The 19781-nt window shown below is 41.1% G+C and overlaps 1 protein-coding gene across 5 annotated transcripts in view; it reads left to right on the top strand.

Moving 5' to 3' along the window:
* pde4ba (phosphodiesterase 4B, cAMP-specific a) overlaps positions 1-18063 on the top strand; it is a 196789-nt gene extending 178726 nt beyond the window's left edge. For 3 of the 5 annotated variants that reach the window (XM_039811827.1, XM_039811828.1, XM_039811829.1), the window contains 8 exons: positions 8031-8124; positions 11426-11709; positions 11818-11982; positions 12610-12709; positions 12829-12983; positions 13100-13222; positions 13878-14060; positions 14185-18063. In XM_039811827.1, the coding sequence (XP_039667761.1) occupies positions 8031-8124; positions 11426-11709; positions 11818-11982; positions 12610-12709; positions 12829-12983; positions 13100-13222; positions 13878-14060; positions 14185-14622 (1542 nt within the window). In that variant the 3' untranslated portion in view covers positions 14623-18063. Of the gene's footprint in view, positions 1-2019; positions 2288-5282; positions 7135-8030; positions 8125-11425; positions 11710-11817; positions 11983-12609; positions 12710-12828; positions 12984-13099; positions 13223-13877; positions 14061-14184 lie in introns of those variants that run through there. The other 2 variants (XM_039811830.1, XM_039811831.1) reach the window with 2 other exon arrangements.
* Positions 18064-19781: the final 1718 nt, after the last annotated feature.

The raw sequence follows: 19781 nt of genomic DNA, 5'->3' as shown, positions 1-19781 counted from the left end.
TTTAGGAAACGTGACACATGGTACACGAAGGAAACGTGACACGCGGGACACGATCCCCGGTCTCCTGGGTGAAAGTCCTGTGTTTGACCCATCCACCACCCCAACCAACCTACCTACACGGATTTTCGCCCTTTCATACTACTCATTTCATACACAATCGCAAGGTAATGTAAGTCAATGGAGGCCAAACAGCATTGATAAACATGCTAAAAAGCGAGTATGCGTCTTCATAGTACGCCAAAAATGGCATACAAATTGGCGTGTCATACATACGCCACTTCATGAGATCAGTCAAGAAATTAAGAGTGCTGGATGTGACTGATCTACAGTGGAGCATATCAGGTGGCACAATGTGCTTACTGTATAATTTGACCCTCTCTCATTGGTGGGTGAATGTGTCCTGAAACGCACGTAACCATCTGATAAGGACTCCGTCATGTCTGTCTTGTACGCATGAACTGTTTGAGTGTGTACGTGGCTGTGTGTCTACATAACGATCAGTTAATCCCATTGATATCTAGGCTATCTTAATCCTAACCTTGTTTTCACAGTAAACTAAAACATTACACAACTGCTGCCTCTTTGTCATGTGAGCCATTACACTCGACCTGGTTTTAATAACAAGAACATGCCAATCAGCTAATGTAACCCCTCGGCTACCTGTTGTGTTTAGAATGGAAAAAGTGCTATTCAAGCTGTGGCAGAGTATGAAACATGACTCCAAGGGAGGGGAAATTAAAGAGGCTGCTGCTGTACAGTACCTTCAAGGTGAAGTGCAGCCTGTCGCTGCTGAGGGCTTACAGTATGTGACTGTCCTCCCTGTTATGTATGGCTGACGTAGATGGGTCAAGGCCTGTTGCGACTTGCAATATTCTTCTGTGTCGAGGCTGTAGACCTTCTGTTATTTGAAACTAGGGCTGAAATGATAAGTAACCCATTAGTCAATTGGCAGAAACATTTAGTTGAAGTGTTTTTTTTAAACAAAGATAACAAATATTCACTGCTGTCCATTTCTTAAATGTGAAAGATTGTCTGCTTTTCATCGTTTTATATTATTGCATAATGAGCATCTATATCTTTTGATCACGACTTGGATTTGGAAATTCCAGAACACGTTTTTTACTATTTTCATTTATAAACAACAGCATATGACAAATGATTATGTGTTAATCACAATAGTTGCAGATAATTCTATTTCGATTGACTAATTCATTCATCGTTGGGGCTCTAAATACATTTAAAGAGATTTCCTTGGGCTCATTTGTCAGTACAATTGGCATTTTATACTCGAAAAACAATTAACCAATCAATCAAGAAAATAATAAAAGACAATAATTGTTAGTTGCAGCCCTAATTGAACCCTTTTGATTTAGCACAGCTGTTACTGGGCCTTTGTGCTACATGTGTTGTGTAAACAAAACAGAGTTGGCAAATATAATACCAATGTGTTGGTTCATTGACGGGTTAATGTGCAGTGCTTTCTCCAGTGACCCGTGTTAGGAATTATGCAGTTTTGAGGCTGAAGAGAGCTCTGTTTACTGAGGGATATACAGTTTGCACTCTTACTCTAGTTAGTAATGAATAAGTCAAATTAACAGCTGGATTCTCGAGTGCTGTGTACATCCATTCACAAAAAAAAAAGGAAAGGTTTAGTGATTTTTGTCCCAAGAATACTGTTCTACCACAGCACTCTTTCTGTGAATGTGAAGGACTCTTGATAGTTAAAATAAAAACACGTCTGCGCCTGGCTAGCTTTCGAAGTTCAACGAAATTCACTGTGTTTATCAAAACAGTAAGTGGTATTGATCAGCGCGATATTGACAGTGTAAACCTCAGAGCTGTGGCTACTGGACTGCAGGGGTAGTGAACAGCAAGCAAAGGAGCTCAAGAGGCGGGACTACCCCCATGAGGGTGTGTGTATGAGGCAGAGGTCTCTCTCTCTCTCTCTCTCTCTCTCTCTCTCTCTCTCTCTCTCTCTCTCTCTCTCTCTCTCTCGCACACACACACACACACACACACACACTCTCAGTCATTGCTCCACATACACAGGGTGTGAGGTAAAGCCTAGTCAGACCTCGAAGCCCAAAGTGAGTCACTAGAGCTGTGGCGTTTCCCAGCGTCAGAGCGCCAAGGCTTGGTCCGTTTACTCATGCTGTAGTCAGACTGAGACAGACACTCTAACGGACGACAGCCCCACTCTGCTCTGCACTCAACACAAAGCAACATGGGAGCCTGCTGCTTTGACAAGAAAGAGAGGAAGTTGGGGAAGCTAAATGGTTGGAGAAAGGTGAGTTTCTTGGATTTAGTTTGTAGTGAGTTCTAAAGAGTTTTACTTGTTGTGGTATCTTAATAGACTGTTGCATCTTTGTGTCTCTTGCGTTGACTTGCAGAGCTAAACTTTGGTTGATGCTTCACATGGTGTGGATTTCACATGCTGTGCTTATAGTCTTCTAAAACCCAGTGTTTCAGTTGAGCCTTTGGTGTTTAAAGTGATCATCTTAAAACTTTAAACATTTCACTGCTGTGGATACTAAACGTATGCTTTATTTTTTAGCCTATGTGATGTTTAGTAGTTGTAGTTGCACATTACAGACGTGTATATTTTACATTTTTAACAGCTATATGTATGTACTTTTTATTAGTAATTATTATATTCATGCATGCTTTTCAGAGGTTCATGCAACAAGCAGTTTTGCATGCATTCTGCTTTTGAGAACCCTTGTGCATCCTTTCATATGACGCTCAATTTAGATGTGTGGCTGTATTTTAAGACACTGAGAGACCTCTTGTCATGCTTTTAATTCAGTGCAGATCATCAATGGAATGTCTGTCTCTGGATTTTAAGGTTGTCTTTCTGCAGTTACAACTTAAATTTGTGGGATTACTTAAAACTTTTATCCCAGTGTGTGGAGATCGAAAGATGACTCGGGCATTCTAGAGACTATCAATTGCATACCTTTTTGTTCTCCTTGGAACAATGTTAAAATGATTTCCTCTCGAGTTATTATGTGACCTACGGTATAGACAATAGTAATTGGTACTTTGTTGAACTGTGTGGCTACACGTACTGTTTGAAAACAGGCGTGTAGAGCAAAAAGTATCTAAGAAAAAATGAGCATGTGTGTCTTTCTCTCAAAGAGTCTAGTGTTGTCTAAAGAAAGGGAAGTGATTGAGTTAATAAGCAAAATGATTGGATGGATTTAAGTTACATGAGGCCCAGCCAGGTGTTAAGTGAGGTTTCTAAACATAGTACCAAAGGCTGGAGAGTTTTCTTTTTCTGACTGAGGCCAAACACTCTGGTCATCTGGGGAGAATGAGAAAGGTAGAGGCAAAGTGGTTAGATGGTCAGTTTGTTCAAAAGGGATGCAGCCCGAAAGGCAAATCTTTTTGAGAATTTTTTAGGTTAGGGAGATGCGTGCCAATACTTTTGTTAACATGATTTGCTTCATGATTTGAGCATTCATTTGGTTTTTAATCTAGTAGAGGTTTTGGTGATTCAAGTATTTCTTGGCGTAATACTGCTTCTGTGATATTTTACATGGGGGTACTTTCTGCTTTCAAAGCATCCAGAGTTCAAGTGAGCACAGTTGTGCAGCCTGTTAACTGTTCTTCTCCAGCCAAAAATGGTGTTGCACACCACATCTGACTCTGAGGCCTTGAACAGCTGGGAGTGATGGGAATGAATCACTTAACTGAGAAACTTACTTACTTTTATCCCCCTCTTGTTTTTTTCCTTCCATTTCTTATAAAGCTGACCGTTGTTTTTTGATACATCTTACTGCATAGGTTCCGATACGCAGGAATACACTCTTTCTCATACAGACACACTAACATGAGTGAGTGAGTCAGAGGAAGTGAGAGGTTGTCAGGCCGTCTCTCAGAATCGTCTGTAGCTCATACGTAGGTAGGATCTTTACAGAGTTATGTCACTGTGAGTCTTTGCCATTGCGCCGATGTTATCACCCTGCGTCATATCTTTGCCAAAGCGAGGAGGAGATAAACCACAACCATCGTAGGTTTGCTGCTGAAGAAAGAATGATTGCATAAGTCACCGTCAGCGACGTTGCATACTGTAAATATGAGAGTACCTTGATTAATTGATATAATTAAGAAAATTCAGATGGTAAAGAAGACACATAATTTCATGGTAATCAGGATTTTTTTTATTGAAGCTATGAGTTGTTAAAAGAAAAATGTAATGTTGAGGTTAAAAGGGTTAAAAACCTCCATAGTTTAATTGCTTTTCTCTACAAAACTTTTACTCTCATCGTTGTAAATTCAGATTAGTTAAGACTTCCTCACAAAATTTGTTTGTGTGTTTTTATATTTTATAGAAAAAGCGGATTTTAACGGGTTTATCAAGTCAGGTTGTGCATTTCTGTCACTGCAGGGTTGAGAGGTCAATTTTCTCTCAACACTGAGCAGGCTGCTCTACAGCAGAGCACAGTGCTCCCACTTGTGGCTCAAAGGCACAACTTCAATCTGAACCACTCCACCACACTGAAAATTATTTTAAGCAAGAATATAGACAAGAAAGAAGCCGTTCTTGTGATTCAGGCCTTAGCTGACAATTGTAGCACGTTTAAGCGTTTCCAACTGTGGCAATTAAAAAAGAATCTATCACACAAACAAAAGAGACAGAAAAGACACTTTAAGATGGGAAAAGGGAATGGGTCAAATAATAGATACAGTATATACTACGTGGGTATGTGAGAAAGAGATACCCACAGAGCTCCGAGAAGCTAATCTTCCTCCAGCGTCATGGTGTCAGTAGGAGGTAAAGGGCTTCCCTTCGGCCCATGAAAGAACACTAACATCAAACACACAATGTTAATAACACACTCATACAGAAACATATGGGCATGAGTGTGTAAAACATGCCAAATGTCAGCATTAACTGTGTTTATCTGTAGATAATAGCTTTTGTAGGCTGCTGTGCATGCGTGCGCGCATGCGCGTGTCTCTGCATCATTTCTTTAGCCTCTGGGGAAACTTAGCTCTTCAACACATTGCAGAGAGACATCCCCCGCTGTTATTTCTGGTTTCTTTATATATTATGCAGTGAGCTATTACATAAAGAGCTGCCTCCTCTGTTTCTCTTTTTTATTTATTTTTTTCTCCCTTTTCTTGCGTACCACCTCCCTGCTTCTGGTTCTTTCCCTCAGTGGGAGGATAATCCGGGATCCTCTCGGGGAAGCTTTGATTCCCCACCACCACCACCACCCCCCTCATCAACTCGTACGCACACAAACACGTTGGACTGAGAGATTCTCTGGGAACTTCTGTTTACAGTTTCCCTTAGATTGGCTCTGAAGTGACAAGAACAGTGGATATTTTCGAAGGGTTTCACAAACAAAAGTCATGACAAAATTGACAAAAAGCGCAAGCGGCACCATCAAAATTGGCCGGTGGTACTGATGTAACAGTATTTTCCAGTCAGGTGGCCCTAGCCTTGTACACTGCAGCAGTATCAACACCTGCTCCAAGGACAGCCCATTGATTCTGCCAGCGAGGCAGACAGACAGAGAGATTGATGACCGTGTTGGCAAGTGGCAGTCGGGAGAGAAATTGACATGTAAGTGGTAGAGAGTGAGGGAGAGATGGTGGGGAGGAGGGGGAGAACGGTGGATGCGAGCAGAGGCGATGTGTGTGGTGTGTCCTCGTGACAGCTCAGCAGCTACACCACATGTCTGCCTGGGAAGGAAAAGGGGAAGCCTCTCCTCCTTTCAAAACAGCCCTACAGTGGCCGCCTGATGCTGTTGCCATGGCGTTGCAGTGTTCTGGTAATTGGCCTACAAACACTTACTCACAGGCAGAGAGAGAAAAACGTGGGTTGTTGTCACCTAAATTGGGAAAGGATGCAATTATCTCCCATCTCTCCTTCTTATTTTTTCTTTTTCTCTCTTCTCTGACCGTCTTCCCCACTCTCTGGTTGTCTCTCAGTTGTTAAAAACAGCCCTCCACAGACACCCTGACAGCATCTAATAATAATATTATTATGGGATGCGGATAATGAACAGGCATATGAGTTCTCCACAATGGGGGATGTCAGGAGACAACAGAAGACTCAAAAGAGGGAGAGGATGATTAGAGCGATAATGGCGATAAAAATACAGTCGATGTGCATTCACATTCCTGAAAACGTGCCCCATCCCCTCTATCCACCCTCATTGTTTTACTGTAGAGGGAAGGCATAGCTGTACGGCTCCATGACATTCCTTCACAATGGCTGACAAAAATGCCTTAAGAGGGAATTACAGGATCTGGGAATGGAAAAGGATGGGATTTCTGTGCAAGAGAAAAGAGCAAATCTTACACCTGAAATCTAAGTCTGGATATTATATGTCAGTCACTCAAACCTCCCTTCAAAACCTGGTTCATACACCAATGCCAAGCCATAATTAGGGCTCCCCCCTTCTCCCCACTTTCTGTCAAATCATGTGTTCTGAATAGAGCGTGTTGCTGGGGCTGGCAGACTACAGCAGGGGAAAGGAGACAGAAGAGGAAGGAGGGAGGGAACCAAAGAGATAGAAAGAGAGAGAGCAAAGCAGGGTAGGAGGGGGAGTAAGCGCTACAGCAGTGAGAGCAGCGAAGCAAGACAAATCCAGTGGAGGAACCCCCCCTCCAGTCAGATGAACATCGCTGCCTCAATCCCTCCTCCTCCTGTCTCCATCGTTGTCATTTTCTCCTCCTCCCTTCCTCGCTCCTCCATAATTCATCAGTGCACTGAGAATTCCCAGCTCACAGCTCCAGCTGCTGCTGCTCCTGCTCCAGTCGTACCACTGAGCCTGCTGGATCTCCGTCTCACCTAGCTTGTTTACAGCACCTACTTTTTCCTACATCTATCTATTCATCTATCAATCCCCCAGGCATGGAGACTCAGAGCTGGCCCTTTTCTGCTGCTGAGAGGGACAGTGAGCCATCATCAAGCTGCTCTCTTAGCTGCTGAAAAGAAAATCACAAGAGGAGAGAAGGAGGGATTTTTTGTCCTGTTTGGCGCTGAAAGAGTCCTGTTCGTCTGCCTCTGTTTTTTTCTATTGGATTACAGTTCTGGCTTTGTGTAGGAACGAGAAAACGGGGTCCAAAATGCCTGAAGCCAATTACCTGCTGTCGGTGTCTTGGGGTTACATTAAGGTGTGTGGCGCTTATCTACGTAGCTTGTCGGGGTAACGCACCCATTTCATTTTACCTGTCTGTGCTGGGTTGAGATTGAGGCCCATTTCTATAGATATTTGGCATTTTGATAATGATTTTGTGTAGCCTTTTCAGATAACCGTGCTAGCCTAATTGCACCAAAAGATATTTCCATCATGGTGAGGGAGGGGGTCTGACAGAATAGTGTTGTTTGGCTCAGGCTCCATCTTGAGCCCTCTGCAGAGCTCTGTGTGTGTGTATATGTGTGTTAGTCTGTATGTGTGTGCGTGTGCACGCGCATGCATCAGCCTGTCATAAACAGCTGCTACTGCAGTGCCCGGGTCTCTGTGTACTGTCAAATGCATCAGTCTCCCTCATCTATTTGATCTATTTAAAGAGTTCATAATAACAAAAGTACACGAAAATCATCAAAATGTAACAAAGAGGAATGTAGGGAGCAGTGTGCAGATTTTCCTCTTGACATCATTGAAATTCTTGCACACTGATGCAAGTGAAACAGCTAAATGGGCCGCAGAAATGTGATTCAGTGTAATAAGACTGTAAATTGGTTGCTGGGGATGAATTGAGTGGTATTAAAAGGTGATGGCTTTCCCACTGGTAAAACAAGTAATGATCTGCACCCTAATTAATTTCAGGGAAAATGAAGGAGGAAATAAGATGTGTCCCCCCACTGATTTTACGCTGTCATTACATAATATTCTTTAACTGGTGCAATGAAACTGAATACTGCTGTATTTTCCATAGAATCTTGTACCATGATTTTTCCCAGGTTTTCCCGTACTGGAAACTGACAACATGTTCTCTTTTTTTTTTTTTTTCTCTCTCTCTCTCTCTCTCTCTCTCCCTCCCCTCCTCTTCCTTTTTCTCTCTTGCAGTTCAAGAGAATGTTGAATCGGGAGTTGACGCACCTATCTGAGATGAGTCGGTCTGGCAATCAGGTTTCCGAATTCATCTCTAACACCTTCCTAGGTAAATGAAAGTCTTGTGTGCGTGCACTCAAAATCACACAAACAAATTCACCAATTTGGTTTTTATAATCCACGTTAAATCACCACAGAACATTATGACCCAAAAATACATACAAAAATACAAATATCCACAAATATTCAGTGGCTCACACTGATCCCCACTTCTCTGTTTTTGCTGTTTTTGTGGAGGTTCATTACATGATGGTAAGCTGTGCAAGTTGCTCTGGCAGGCTTTTCTGGGGGCGTACCATAAAACACTGCGCCATTAAGCTTTGTCTAGATGTTTATGGCATCGGGCTCAAAATAGCCATACAAATGTATGTAAGAAATGGAAATTTCTCAAAGAATTAAAAGAAAAAAATGTATTTAAGGTGGCTGGCTACTGTAAAAAGTGCCATTTGAATGACAAGGGAGCTTGTTAGCCAGAATTGGAGTAAGTGGATTGGAACTGGATGCTGTCAGTGTGGGTTGCACATTTGAGATCTGAGAATATATGGCGTGAGCTAAATATATGTGTATTTATATTGTATTTAAAAATGTGTCTTCTTCTATTTTTGTTACCCACATGTACAAAATGTTTCATGACCCTGGTTCAAAAACCACACGATTAAATCACTGTAGGGGAAAATAAATAAATATTTAAACCAGCACTAGTGGGACAATCACCCAATTTCTGCAAATAGGTATAAAGTTGGCTTTTGTGATATTTCCACACAACAGCTAAGTGACAACAGCTAGAGGACATCTAAAGTTGAAAGTTGATAGACATGTGAATTATTGACTTAAAGGAAATATAGATTGACAAACAAAAAGGATAAGGCAGACAGAATGCACCTAGACGTAGTTAATTATTTATAATTCTTTTTTTTTTTATGTGCTTCCGATCAATTGGCATCCTGATCCGGTGTAGTGCGGTTGTCGGATCCCTCACGGCCAGATCATAGAAAGCGAGAGGAGGGTTGAGGAGAGACAGAGAAGAAGCAAACGAGGGAGGGAGGGAGGGAGGGAGCTGACTGCAGTAAGGGAGAAAATAGAGGTAGAGAGGATCCCCCTTTGCTGGCAGGGAGATGAGCTTGGCAGATTCCGGTGACTCATGTCTTAGGGCATCTTTGTCAGCAGGGACACCTTGTTGTCCCCCCACCTCTCCCTCGCCTTCTCCAGACAGAGATGACTATCGCTTTGATAAAGAAATCAGGATTCCCCTGCTGGCGGTAGAAAGAAAGAACATTAATGAAGAGTGGGGAGAGAGGGGACAAGGGGGTGGTTTGGCCTCAGCTGACCAGTAAAACTGTTTAATCCTTCCATCCATTAAGATTAGTATCACGTCAGTAATGCACTTATTTCTACTTTATAATTCTTTATTATAAAATCATCCATTCAGACTCCAATTAATTACATTTTCATGCCATATGCCTGGTTCTGCAGAGGTCATTCTTATTGTATCTGGGTTTTTAATTTTTCAGCTGATGGAAAGGCAGACTGTTGACTGTTTAAACAGTGATCATGGAGCCTGGATAATTCCCTAGATAAATAAATATCCCAGAGTTTCTCATAGCGGTCCATTTCAGACCAGGATTTCTTGGCCAACAGCATGCTGGCCATTCACGTGTGCCTTTCCACCGCCACAGCTGTCCTCGCAACATAATTCTGTCATAATTCCCTTTGATCGGCCAGCAGCAGAACACACCTAGTTTAGGGAATACACTGAAAGAAATTGCCCGAAAAAGCCCCCCACCTTCCCTACTGCATCTGCGTCTCTGACAGGAGAGCTTATGGAGGAGGATGAAAAAGAAATCGAAATAAACGTGGGAGGTGACAGAGTAGAAGGAAGAAGTATGGAGAACTGGAGAGAAAGAACAGAGCAAAATACAATCGATTTTTCCTTCAGCTGCTTAATTTTTCTTTGTAAATCAGTGTCTAAATTGAGGAAAAAAAGAAAGGATAAGATGAGCTAAATGCAAAGGAGAGAAAAGTGAAAACCGAGGGAGGAAAAAACTGATGGATACCAGGATCATGTTAACTCTGCAAAAAACCTCCTTAGCAGTTTATTACTCTTATCAAGTCAACTGTGAAACAGAGTGCATGGCGTATATTGGCACTTACTTATGTAGAAATGAATGATAGGAATGACATGGCAAACTTGTCCGTCTCACAATTTGATCTCTCACGCACATTAACAGGCCACACAAACACCACACAGCAGTGGTGATCATGATGGCTTGTAATAAATTAGAGAGCAATATATTGCTCTTCCCTTTGTTTCCCACGCAACACATGTCTGAGAGCGTTTAATTGCCCATTCTCAATTACCACGGGGGGACTGAAGAGAGAGACACAGAGAAAAGCAGAGAAAACAGTGTGCGAGAGAGAGAGAGTGTCAGAGTGAAAGTGATTATTTGAATTACAGCTGGTAATTGAATAACCCTCCACAGGGGAAGGCTGATAGGCCAGCGATGAGCTGAGTCGTGGCTTGATAGATCAGTGCGCAGCTCACATTTGTGCCGATAGCCAGTCAGTCCCTGCAGGATTTCATTCAATTCTTCTGTGATTGCACTAAACACAACGGCCTAGTTGGTTATTACAGGAAACTTGGCATCTTTTCTGTGTTTATTTTTGGATAAAATGTGATGACAGGCATATTATTTATAATAGTTTTTTTCTAAAGGAATATTACATGAAAGCCTTGATGGTTTTCAGTGTACTTTTGGACTTCATACTTGCTTTACATACAGACCAAACATAGAAATCCCACTCTACACTTTGTGATTTGCTAAAGCTGCAGAAGATGGAACAGCTTATTGAAGGGCCGACTTTATGGAGCTGCCTTAACTGTGTAGGAGCCCCAGCTCTCAGTCTGTCAATGGACTGACCTATGAGAGTGAAAAGAACAGGAGATGAGATGTGAGCCACCTGCTGAGAGACGGGGGGGGGGGGGTGGTAAAGAGGGACAGAGACGAATGAACAGTAGGAGCTCAGCGAGAGACTGCACGTGGAAGACAGGGCAGCATGAATGAACAAATGAATGGAGGCACAGATGATGAATGAATCAATCAATAAATCCCTCAGGAGCTAACTAGCTGCAGGTGTTTATACAGTGCAAGTGCACCTGGGTCCTCTGGCAGCCATTGATTCTCAGTTGTTATTAAGAAGTAGATTAAATTATTAGACTCATGCTGTATGAGGTCAACGGGGAATTTTAACGGGGAATTTTAAGGGGGGAATTTTAACGGGGGAATTTTAACCACTTCTTCCTCACAATGTCCACACTAAAAACAACAAATCTCAATTGTCCCCTCCCTCAGACAAACAGAATGAGATGGAGATGCCGTCACCGACGTCCAAGACGCGAGAGAAGAAGAAGCAGCAGAAGCAGCAGCTGATGACACAGATCAGCGGAGTCAAGAAGGTCTCCCATGGGCCCTCTCTCTCCGGCAGCAGCATATCACGCTTCGGCGTCAAGACAGATAAGGAGGAGCTGCTGTCCAAGGAGCTGGAGGACCTCAACAAGTGGGGCCTGAACATCTTTACTGTTTCGGAGTACTCCCACAGCAGGCCTCTTACCTGCATCATGTACGCCATCTTCCAGGTAATAAGTGTCCGAAATTCTGCATTCTGCTGTGTCTTCACTTACATAATTGTTGTTTGATTACTACTCAAATTATTCCTAAATGTTGTTATGATGTCGTTTTTCTAGGAGCGAGATCTGTTAAAGACATTTAAGATCCCCGTGGATACGTTGGTGGCCTACATGATGACATTGGAAGACCACTACCATTCAGATGTGGCCTACCATAACAGCCTGCACGCTGCCGACGTAGCCCAATCTACACACATCCTCCTCTCCACTCCAGCCCTGGATGTAAGTTATAATGTAAAGTATTGTACTCTGTTTTTAATACCTCACATCAGGGCTTTGTTATATAATCGGGGTAGATCTTTCCTAACTCTGGAGGTTAAAGTATTCCCTCTGATTTGGGCACCAGTGTGCATCCACAGAAATAAAGGAAAACTAAATTAGAGGAGTTAGCTCTTAGATCACCTCATGTGCCACTTTCCTGGCTAGCCATAACAGCTTTGAAGAGCTCAACATCCTTCCATTTAATCATCTTTTCCTCCCCTTACTCAGGGAACTTCCCTTCTTTCCTCCAACACTCGTCCCTCCATGCCTTATTTGTACGATTTTTCCTACATGCATGTTCTCACAGCTCTCTTTAAATTGGATTAGCTGGTAGGATACAGTCAGGTCAGAATGCCCCAGACTTCAGCTCCTGATTTACTCTTCTTGGCTCTTTATCATTCATTTATCAAAGCCAGCAGACACAGTGTTATACTCTCTCACAGTTACATTTTACAGAAAGGCAGACAGCTAGTTTGTTACTTGATTGAGAAAAAAATTGCATTGATTAAGTAGTCTGTTTTTTCTGGTGTTTTTTTTTGTTATATCTTCAAAAAAAGTTAAATTATCTTTTTTTCCACCCTTTCTCAGGCGGTCTTTACAGATCTTGAGATCCTAGCAGCCATCTTTGCTGCAGCTATCCATGATGTTGACCATCCTGGAGTATCAAACCAATTCTTAATCAATACCAGTAAGTCAAAACATTACTCATCACGGGACTGAGTCAGTTAATTTGTTGCTTTGTTTTAAAATATATAAATTGGTGCTTTAAACAAGCGAAATAAATATCTCTTTTCAACACGTTTCCAGACTCTGAGCTGGCGCTAATGTACAACGATGAGTCTGTGCTGGAGAACCATCACTTGGCTGTGGGATTCAAGCTACTACAGGAAGACAACTGCGATATCTTCCAGAACCTCACCAAGAAGCAGCGACAGTCCCTCCGCAAGATGATCATCGACATGGTAAGATATATCCTGATTCATATTCTTTTCTCTTCTACTGTCATCTCAATTTCAGTCAATCCACCTGTTCAAATGATCCAGATGCTGAGGATGGGGTTTTTTCTCTTTTAATTCAGGTTTTGGCCACTGACATGTCCAAACATATGAGTCTGCTGGCTGATCTGAAGACTATGGTGGAGACCAAGAAGGTGACGAGCTCTGGAGTGCTGCTGCTGGACAATTACACCGACAGGATGCAGGTAGGGGTTGGTTCTTGCAAAACAAAAAAGTAATAATAGTAATGGTATCAGCAAAAAACAAAAAATCTTACATTATATGGACTGGGAGTTTGTGATTGGACATACTGTAAGCCCTCCATCTCTCTTTTCTCAGCTTTTAATAGCTCTAATCAAAAGCCAGTGTTGGCGGAGGTTACTCAGCCATTGGTCATTAGCCTGCCTCCTACATAGCTGACCCCACCGTCACACCTTTTCTCACTCCAAAGAACAAGAATCTAATTTCTCCTCAATCTACTTGTTATAAAGTCATTTACCACACTTGGCTGTATTGTTTTCAAGATATTGGATTGTACATTGGAGAGGCTCATGGTTTCCAGATTTGACTAATTTTCTGCAAAAGAACTCAGAAATCAGGATTTCTTTTCTTTTCTTTTATTTTGATTTGATGCTGTACAAGATTTTACCTAGAAAAGTTTAACAAAATGCATAGGGAAACTACAGCTTCTTTCCACTACAAATGCTTTCTTAAAGTATAATTGAACCTAAATTATTGATTTGGTATCTAATTTCCACTAAATAATGAACATTGATAAATTTAGAGATTTCTTGGGGAAATAAAAAACTGAAAATGATGATACAAGCATTTACTAAATTGCAATTCTGTGTTATTCATTAGGTGCTGCGTAACATGGTGCACTGTGCTGACCTGAGTAATCCCACCAAGTCCCTGGAGCTGTATCGTCAGTGGACTGATCGGATAATGGAGGAGTTCTTCCACCAAGGAGACAGAGAGAGGGAGAGGGGAATGGAGATCAGCCCTATGTGTGATAAACACACAGCCTCGGTGGAGAAGAGCCAGGTAGGCAATCAAGGGCATAGAAACTGCATTATGCACAACGAGGATGTATAAATTTACATATGTGCAACAAATCGTTAAAAGAATCTCAGTTCTAGTTCTAACTTGCATCCTTACTCCTTTCCAGGTGGGTTTCATCGACTACATTGTCCACCCTCTGTGGGAGACCTGGGCCGACCTGGTCCACCCTGACGCCCAGGACATTCTGGACACCCTGGAGGACAACAGGAACTGGTACCAAAGCATGATCCCCCAGAGTCCCTCCCCGCCCTTCTACGACCAGGTCACGCACGGACACAGTGGAGGGACTGGAGGTCAGGGAGGCGGGGAGAAATTTCAGTTTGAGCTCACTTTGGAGGAGGAGGACTTGGATGGAATAGAGAAAAATGGCGAAGGGGAGGAGGACGAGGAGGAAGAAGAAGAGTTAGAAGAGGAGGAGGATAGTCTAGGAGATTCTCGTTCTCCTCCCCTGGACTATTTGGACGGTCAGGAGCTTGAGGAGGGCGGCATGATGGAGCCGACAATAGAGATCGTGACACACGAGGCGTCGCCCACAGACACATAGGGCTTCCATCATCAGGCTCACATGGTGATTTGAAAGTTTTTTTGGGCAAAAGAGGGGAGATCCTCTTGCAGCTGTGCTTTTTAATAAGCCCACAGAAGCAAGGGCTTAGTTTGGTCCCGCACAGGGGCGTCTTGCACTTGGGTGTTTGAAGCCAGACACGGACGGACAGTTTCAGTGAGGCGGCTTCAGAGTTCTCAGGAAATAATTACTGCGAACATTTAAGTCTTGATGGACAGGCGAGACTGAGGGTGGAACATGAAGGATTTTGGCCAGTTTTGAAAATACTTACTTTTCTTTTCTGGACTGGCATTAAATGGACATTGACACTACTGAGAGAAGTTTTGTACCTTAAGACTTTTTTACAGATATGATATGATCTAGAAGTAGCATAGAGTAAGATCTACTGATGGAGACACATTTGTATAGCAAGAGAAAGTGTTTACTTTTTTCCTGTACCATTTGTCAAAGGACTTTTGTGTGCCTTTTTTACTATTGTCTTTATAATAGTTTTTTATTTATTGAACACACTAGTATGTCTGTGAAATGTTTTTTTTCCTATCTGAAAGAGCAAAATCTTTTTTTATATGTTAAAAAGAGAACAGTCTTCCATGTATTGGGCAATAGAGAAATCCAAACAAATGTCGACAAACAACTCTTGGACAAACTCATCTGAATAGGGAACCATTAACACCCACATTTTACGAACATTTTGTCACATTTGTTTTTCAATCTGAGCACAATGTTTTACATGTGGAATTCAGACGCTTATGGTTCACTCATGGTTCATGTTACATGTTTAGTTTGTTGCTTTCTCTATCAGATGTCGGTCAATGAATGTCACAGTCACACTTAAATACATAATCTATTTTCATACTCCATCTCTCTATACATCATATTTTCTCTGGTCTGCAGACCATTGGGGGCTTCCTACCTTGTCACAACAGAACTTTACTTGTAATGCAAAATCTCAGCAAGGATATGAAATCCTACATTTACAACTATATGGTAGATATTCCAGATATTCAGATGTTCCTGCTAAATTTTCAGTGTAAATTTATTGGGACATTTCATATGTACGATTTTGTCTTTTTGTTTTTGCATCCAATCGTTGCTGTGTTGGTGTGAAAAAGAGGTTAGTCCAGTTCAAACCTTCAAAACCTACACAAATCTACCACAAGGTGAAATCAGCAGAAATACAAACAGCTCATGACAACAAGCTGCTTAGATCTATACTAAAATCAGAAATGAAGTCTGCCAAGGACGAAATGCACAACAGCAGTGAATCTATTTTTAGCCCACAGGTATGCTGCAGTCTTAATAATCCTGTTAGATAGAACGGGTCCTGACCCCAGACCTGTCTGATGTAACGCCCCCCTGCCCCTCTGCAATCAGGCCAGACCAGATGATTAAAGGTGCTCTTACAGCTGCCTGTCTGAAAGGCGCTCTCAGGCCCTCATCAGCGTCACTATTCACATGGTTTACAAACCCCTCTGGGCTCCACGGACATGACCCCAAAACAATCAGGCTATTTCTTCCTCACAATAAAAATCCCTCAAGTGCAGCGGCTGCTCATTGACGTCAATTGATTTTTTTTTAACTCTCCCCCTTGGCTGTATCAGGTTTCCAGGACAGTCGGGTTATTGGGATTTGGCACAGATGGAATTGCTGGATTCAGTATGGCAGACTATGCCGGAAAAAAAATCAGAAAAGAGATGATAATTAGGTGCTCTAGTTTTGAAACAGACCAAAAAAAACGCCTCTTTGTGTTTCTGAAAATGGTTTGCAGTCCTCACATTTCTGCTCCTGTGGCTTCCACGACAGATTTTATGGATGTTCTAGTTGCATCTATAATCACATCTCCCCATTTTCACATTGGTTTACTGATATACTCAAAAGGTACTTCATCTAATTTCACTCCAGCATGCTTAAGTGGCAATCGTTTGTGTGCAGCATGTATGTATGTATGTATGTATGTATGGAAGGTTTTGTATGTGTGTGTGTGTTTGGATGTGTTGACTTTGTCATCAGGCCTTATCCCATCACTCCATACCTTTGTCTCTACTGTTTGTCGCTAGGAGCTCAAGTTGGTCCTTTTTGCTGTTTATAACAGTGTGTATTTATTCTATACTTTAAGCTTGTAAATAAGAAATACTGGTTCAGTGTAAAATCTATTTTAATTTATATGCACTTGCATTACCTGGAAGTGGTGGTGTCTAATGTGTAGAAGACTCTGGATTAGAGTCTTTTTATATATGTATTATATATTGTTTTTTTATATATATATATATATAAATATATATAAATATATCTAAGTATATATTCGCACAATGTTTTGAGAGCCCAGCAGAGCAGCAGCTAAAGAGACATGTTGTTGTCACATGAGAACCTTGTAACTACAACATTGACTTTTACTTTTCACATAAAAGTTAATCTTTTAATGAAATGTCACAGACAAGACAATTAAATACTTTATATTAAGCTTATTATGCATGAATATTAAACCAAAAATGTTCCCACTCTGGCATCACCTGAAATCATAATATCATGGTATGTTTTTGTATTTCTGAAAATTCTTGTTTCTCTCTCTGTAAAATGTAAACTTAGTTACATTTCTTAAAAAATAGCCAGAATGTTATAGAGGACTTTGAATGTCCTCATTTAATTTCTTAGATGCTTTTTGTTTTTGATGGAAAACAATTTTGGTTCAATGGAGTTTTTGAAGCTACAAGGTTTTCATCTGACAGCAGCAAATTGGTAACCCAGAGGCGACATAGAGGACATGTTAAACTACATGTGCTTGGATATAGGATACATACAAGCTAGCTAAGGAACACAGAAGCCTAGTCAATGCTTGGTATCAAAGTACACAAATAGCTTATTTTCTCTCAGCAGCTTGTCACACACAACCTAAGCTCCAGCATTTGAATGCAGATTGCTGATATATGAGGCCAGATACATACATGTTTGATGGACAAACACAAAGCGATTGTCTCCTTTTACACTTAACGCACTTCATGTAAAAGTAGATAACACGGGGACGGTATTGGTAGCATGCTACAATACGCCCGGCACTGACGTGAATCGTTCTGAAATAACAACAAAACATGATCGTATGTAACTGATTGTGCTAATGTGTGAACTCTTTCTGACCAAACTTGTTAGCAGTTTTGAAATTCAAATTTGTCAGTATTAACATTGTTTATCTATGTTCAAGCTTTTTTGGTCCTAGTTGTTTCAAAATGGTTAGCCAGATTTAGCACTATCTGCATGAGAGATGGGTTGTTTTTTTTAAATTGTCAATAATATGTTCAAGTCCGCCAGTTGTTGCAGGTGGGTTATTAAATGTTTCACACAATGTATGGTATTATATTGTATATTGTGTTCAAGAATAAATCTGAAATACATTTTTTATTAAGTGATTAAAAGCAAAGCATGAATATATTCCTTCTGTCTCTGCAGTTTTTCCCCCTCATAGCCTAGTTTTCTTTACTCTAGATTTGAACAATAAATTGGGTCACAATGATGCTTCTGGTGGGTTCCAACAAGTTTGTTGGGTTTCATTAGGCTGTGTGCCAATACAAAACCGTATATAGTGAGCACCTGGATCCTGTGCTGAAAAAAGAGCCTCTAGTTTGTAAAACATTAGCTAGCAACAATAGTCTAAAATCCCTGCTAGTGGCCACTTGAGGTCTGTGCTGCTGCTGACACCCAACCTGACCAAAGAGCTGTGAACCATTTTACAGACCAAACAACCTTGCCATCACAAAAACATCCACTGCATCTCACAATCTGTGAAGATATTAATCTGCAACATAGCGAAACTACATCAGTTACATCAAACATGCAAGCAAGAGGCGGCAGATTTACAGCTGCAACTACAAGCTATTTTCATTATTGATTCATATGTCAAATATACTGTGTGTATATATATATATATATACATATATATATATGTATATATATATAACGTTTTAATCAATGGTCTATAAAATGTCACATAAGTGAAAACAATGCCTATCACAAACTCTCAGAGCCCAAGATGACGTCTTCTAATTGCTTGTTTTTTTTCCATATATTCACTACAAGACTACACACTGTAGATGTGTCTTACAGATTTCTAATGGGCAAAAGAGTGCTGTAATGAGACATGACTTAGTGGTACCCTACTGTATTTGACAGGAATACTTTACATGATATTTTTACAGGAATACTGAGTCTGAGGTTGTATTTTTATTCAATTGTGCTTCTGTTCTCAAAGTCAAGTTTGAGTTCCCACAGTTGGTCTAAATCAAAAATGATAATAAAGCCACAAAACGTTAGCAGACCCTGACCCCTTTTGTGAGAAAAAAACCCCATCAACCTCAAACCTCAGGACAGCGCTATAAACTGAAATAGTACATTTACTCTTTACTATAGTGAGTATGGTGTATTATGTTACTCTTCGTTCTCTTAGATGTCACTGCTTTGTTGCATCATCACAGGAGGTCTAGTTCTAATGTGCTGAGACGGGAACACAGTGTGACACAGACTCAGCACCACCGCCCACACACAAACTGACAGGACTGTCCTGATGTGACATAAGGCCTACACACACACACCCACACACACACACACACACGGCTTATTTTAGCATGTGTTGAAATATACGCACACACAAACACTACAGATAATTTGCGAGGCCTCTTCACAACATATACAGTAAATGGTCATGGTCATCGTCATTGATAATGTCAGACCTGAATGACCAGCAAATCCTTTTTTAGAAGATACAAAGTGTAAAATTGATGACCTCTACCAATGAGTTAATGCTTTCAGTCACTGCATGTTTGTGTGTTGTTTAACACAATATCTTAAAATCTACTCCACGGATTTCAGATAAATTTGGCAGAATTTTGACCATTGGCCAAAGAGGAACTATTTGGTGCATTACCATATGGTCATTTAATAAAGCACTCTAGACTTCGGTGGAGACACTAAATTATTTTTCCTGGATTGTTTGGATGTCAACAAATCATGCAGGGCCTAAAAAGATTGAATAACATGTAAATTGTTTTTTAGACTCCTTCTATAACATACACAAATTAGCATAAAGAAAGAAAATATTCAGATTTCTCATGGGGGTGGTCTATTTGTCATGAACTGCCACAACTCTCTTCTCC

The sequence above is a fragment of the Perca fluviatilis genome, chromosome 9, assembly GCF_010015445.1.
Source record: "Perca fluviatilis chromosome 9, GENO_Pfluv_1.0, whole genome shotgun sequence".
In the NCBI taxonomy this organism is placed as follows: Eukaryota; Metazoa; Chordata; class Actinopteri; order Perciformes; family Percidae; genus Perca; species Perca fluviatilis.
Note: the sequence above shows the minus strand (reverse complement) of the source record. Positions and strands in the feature narration are given on the sequence as shown.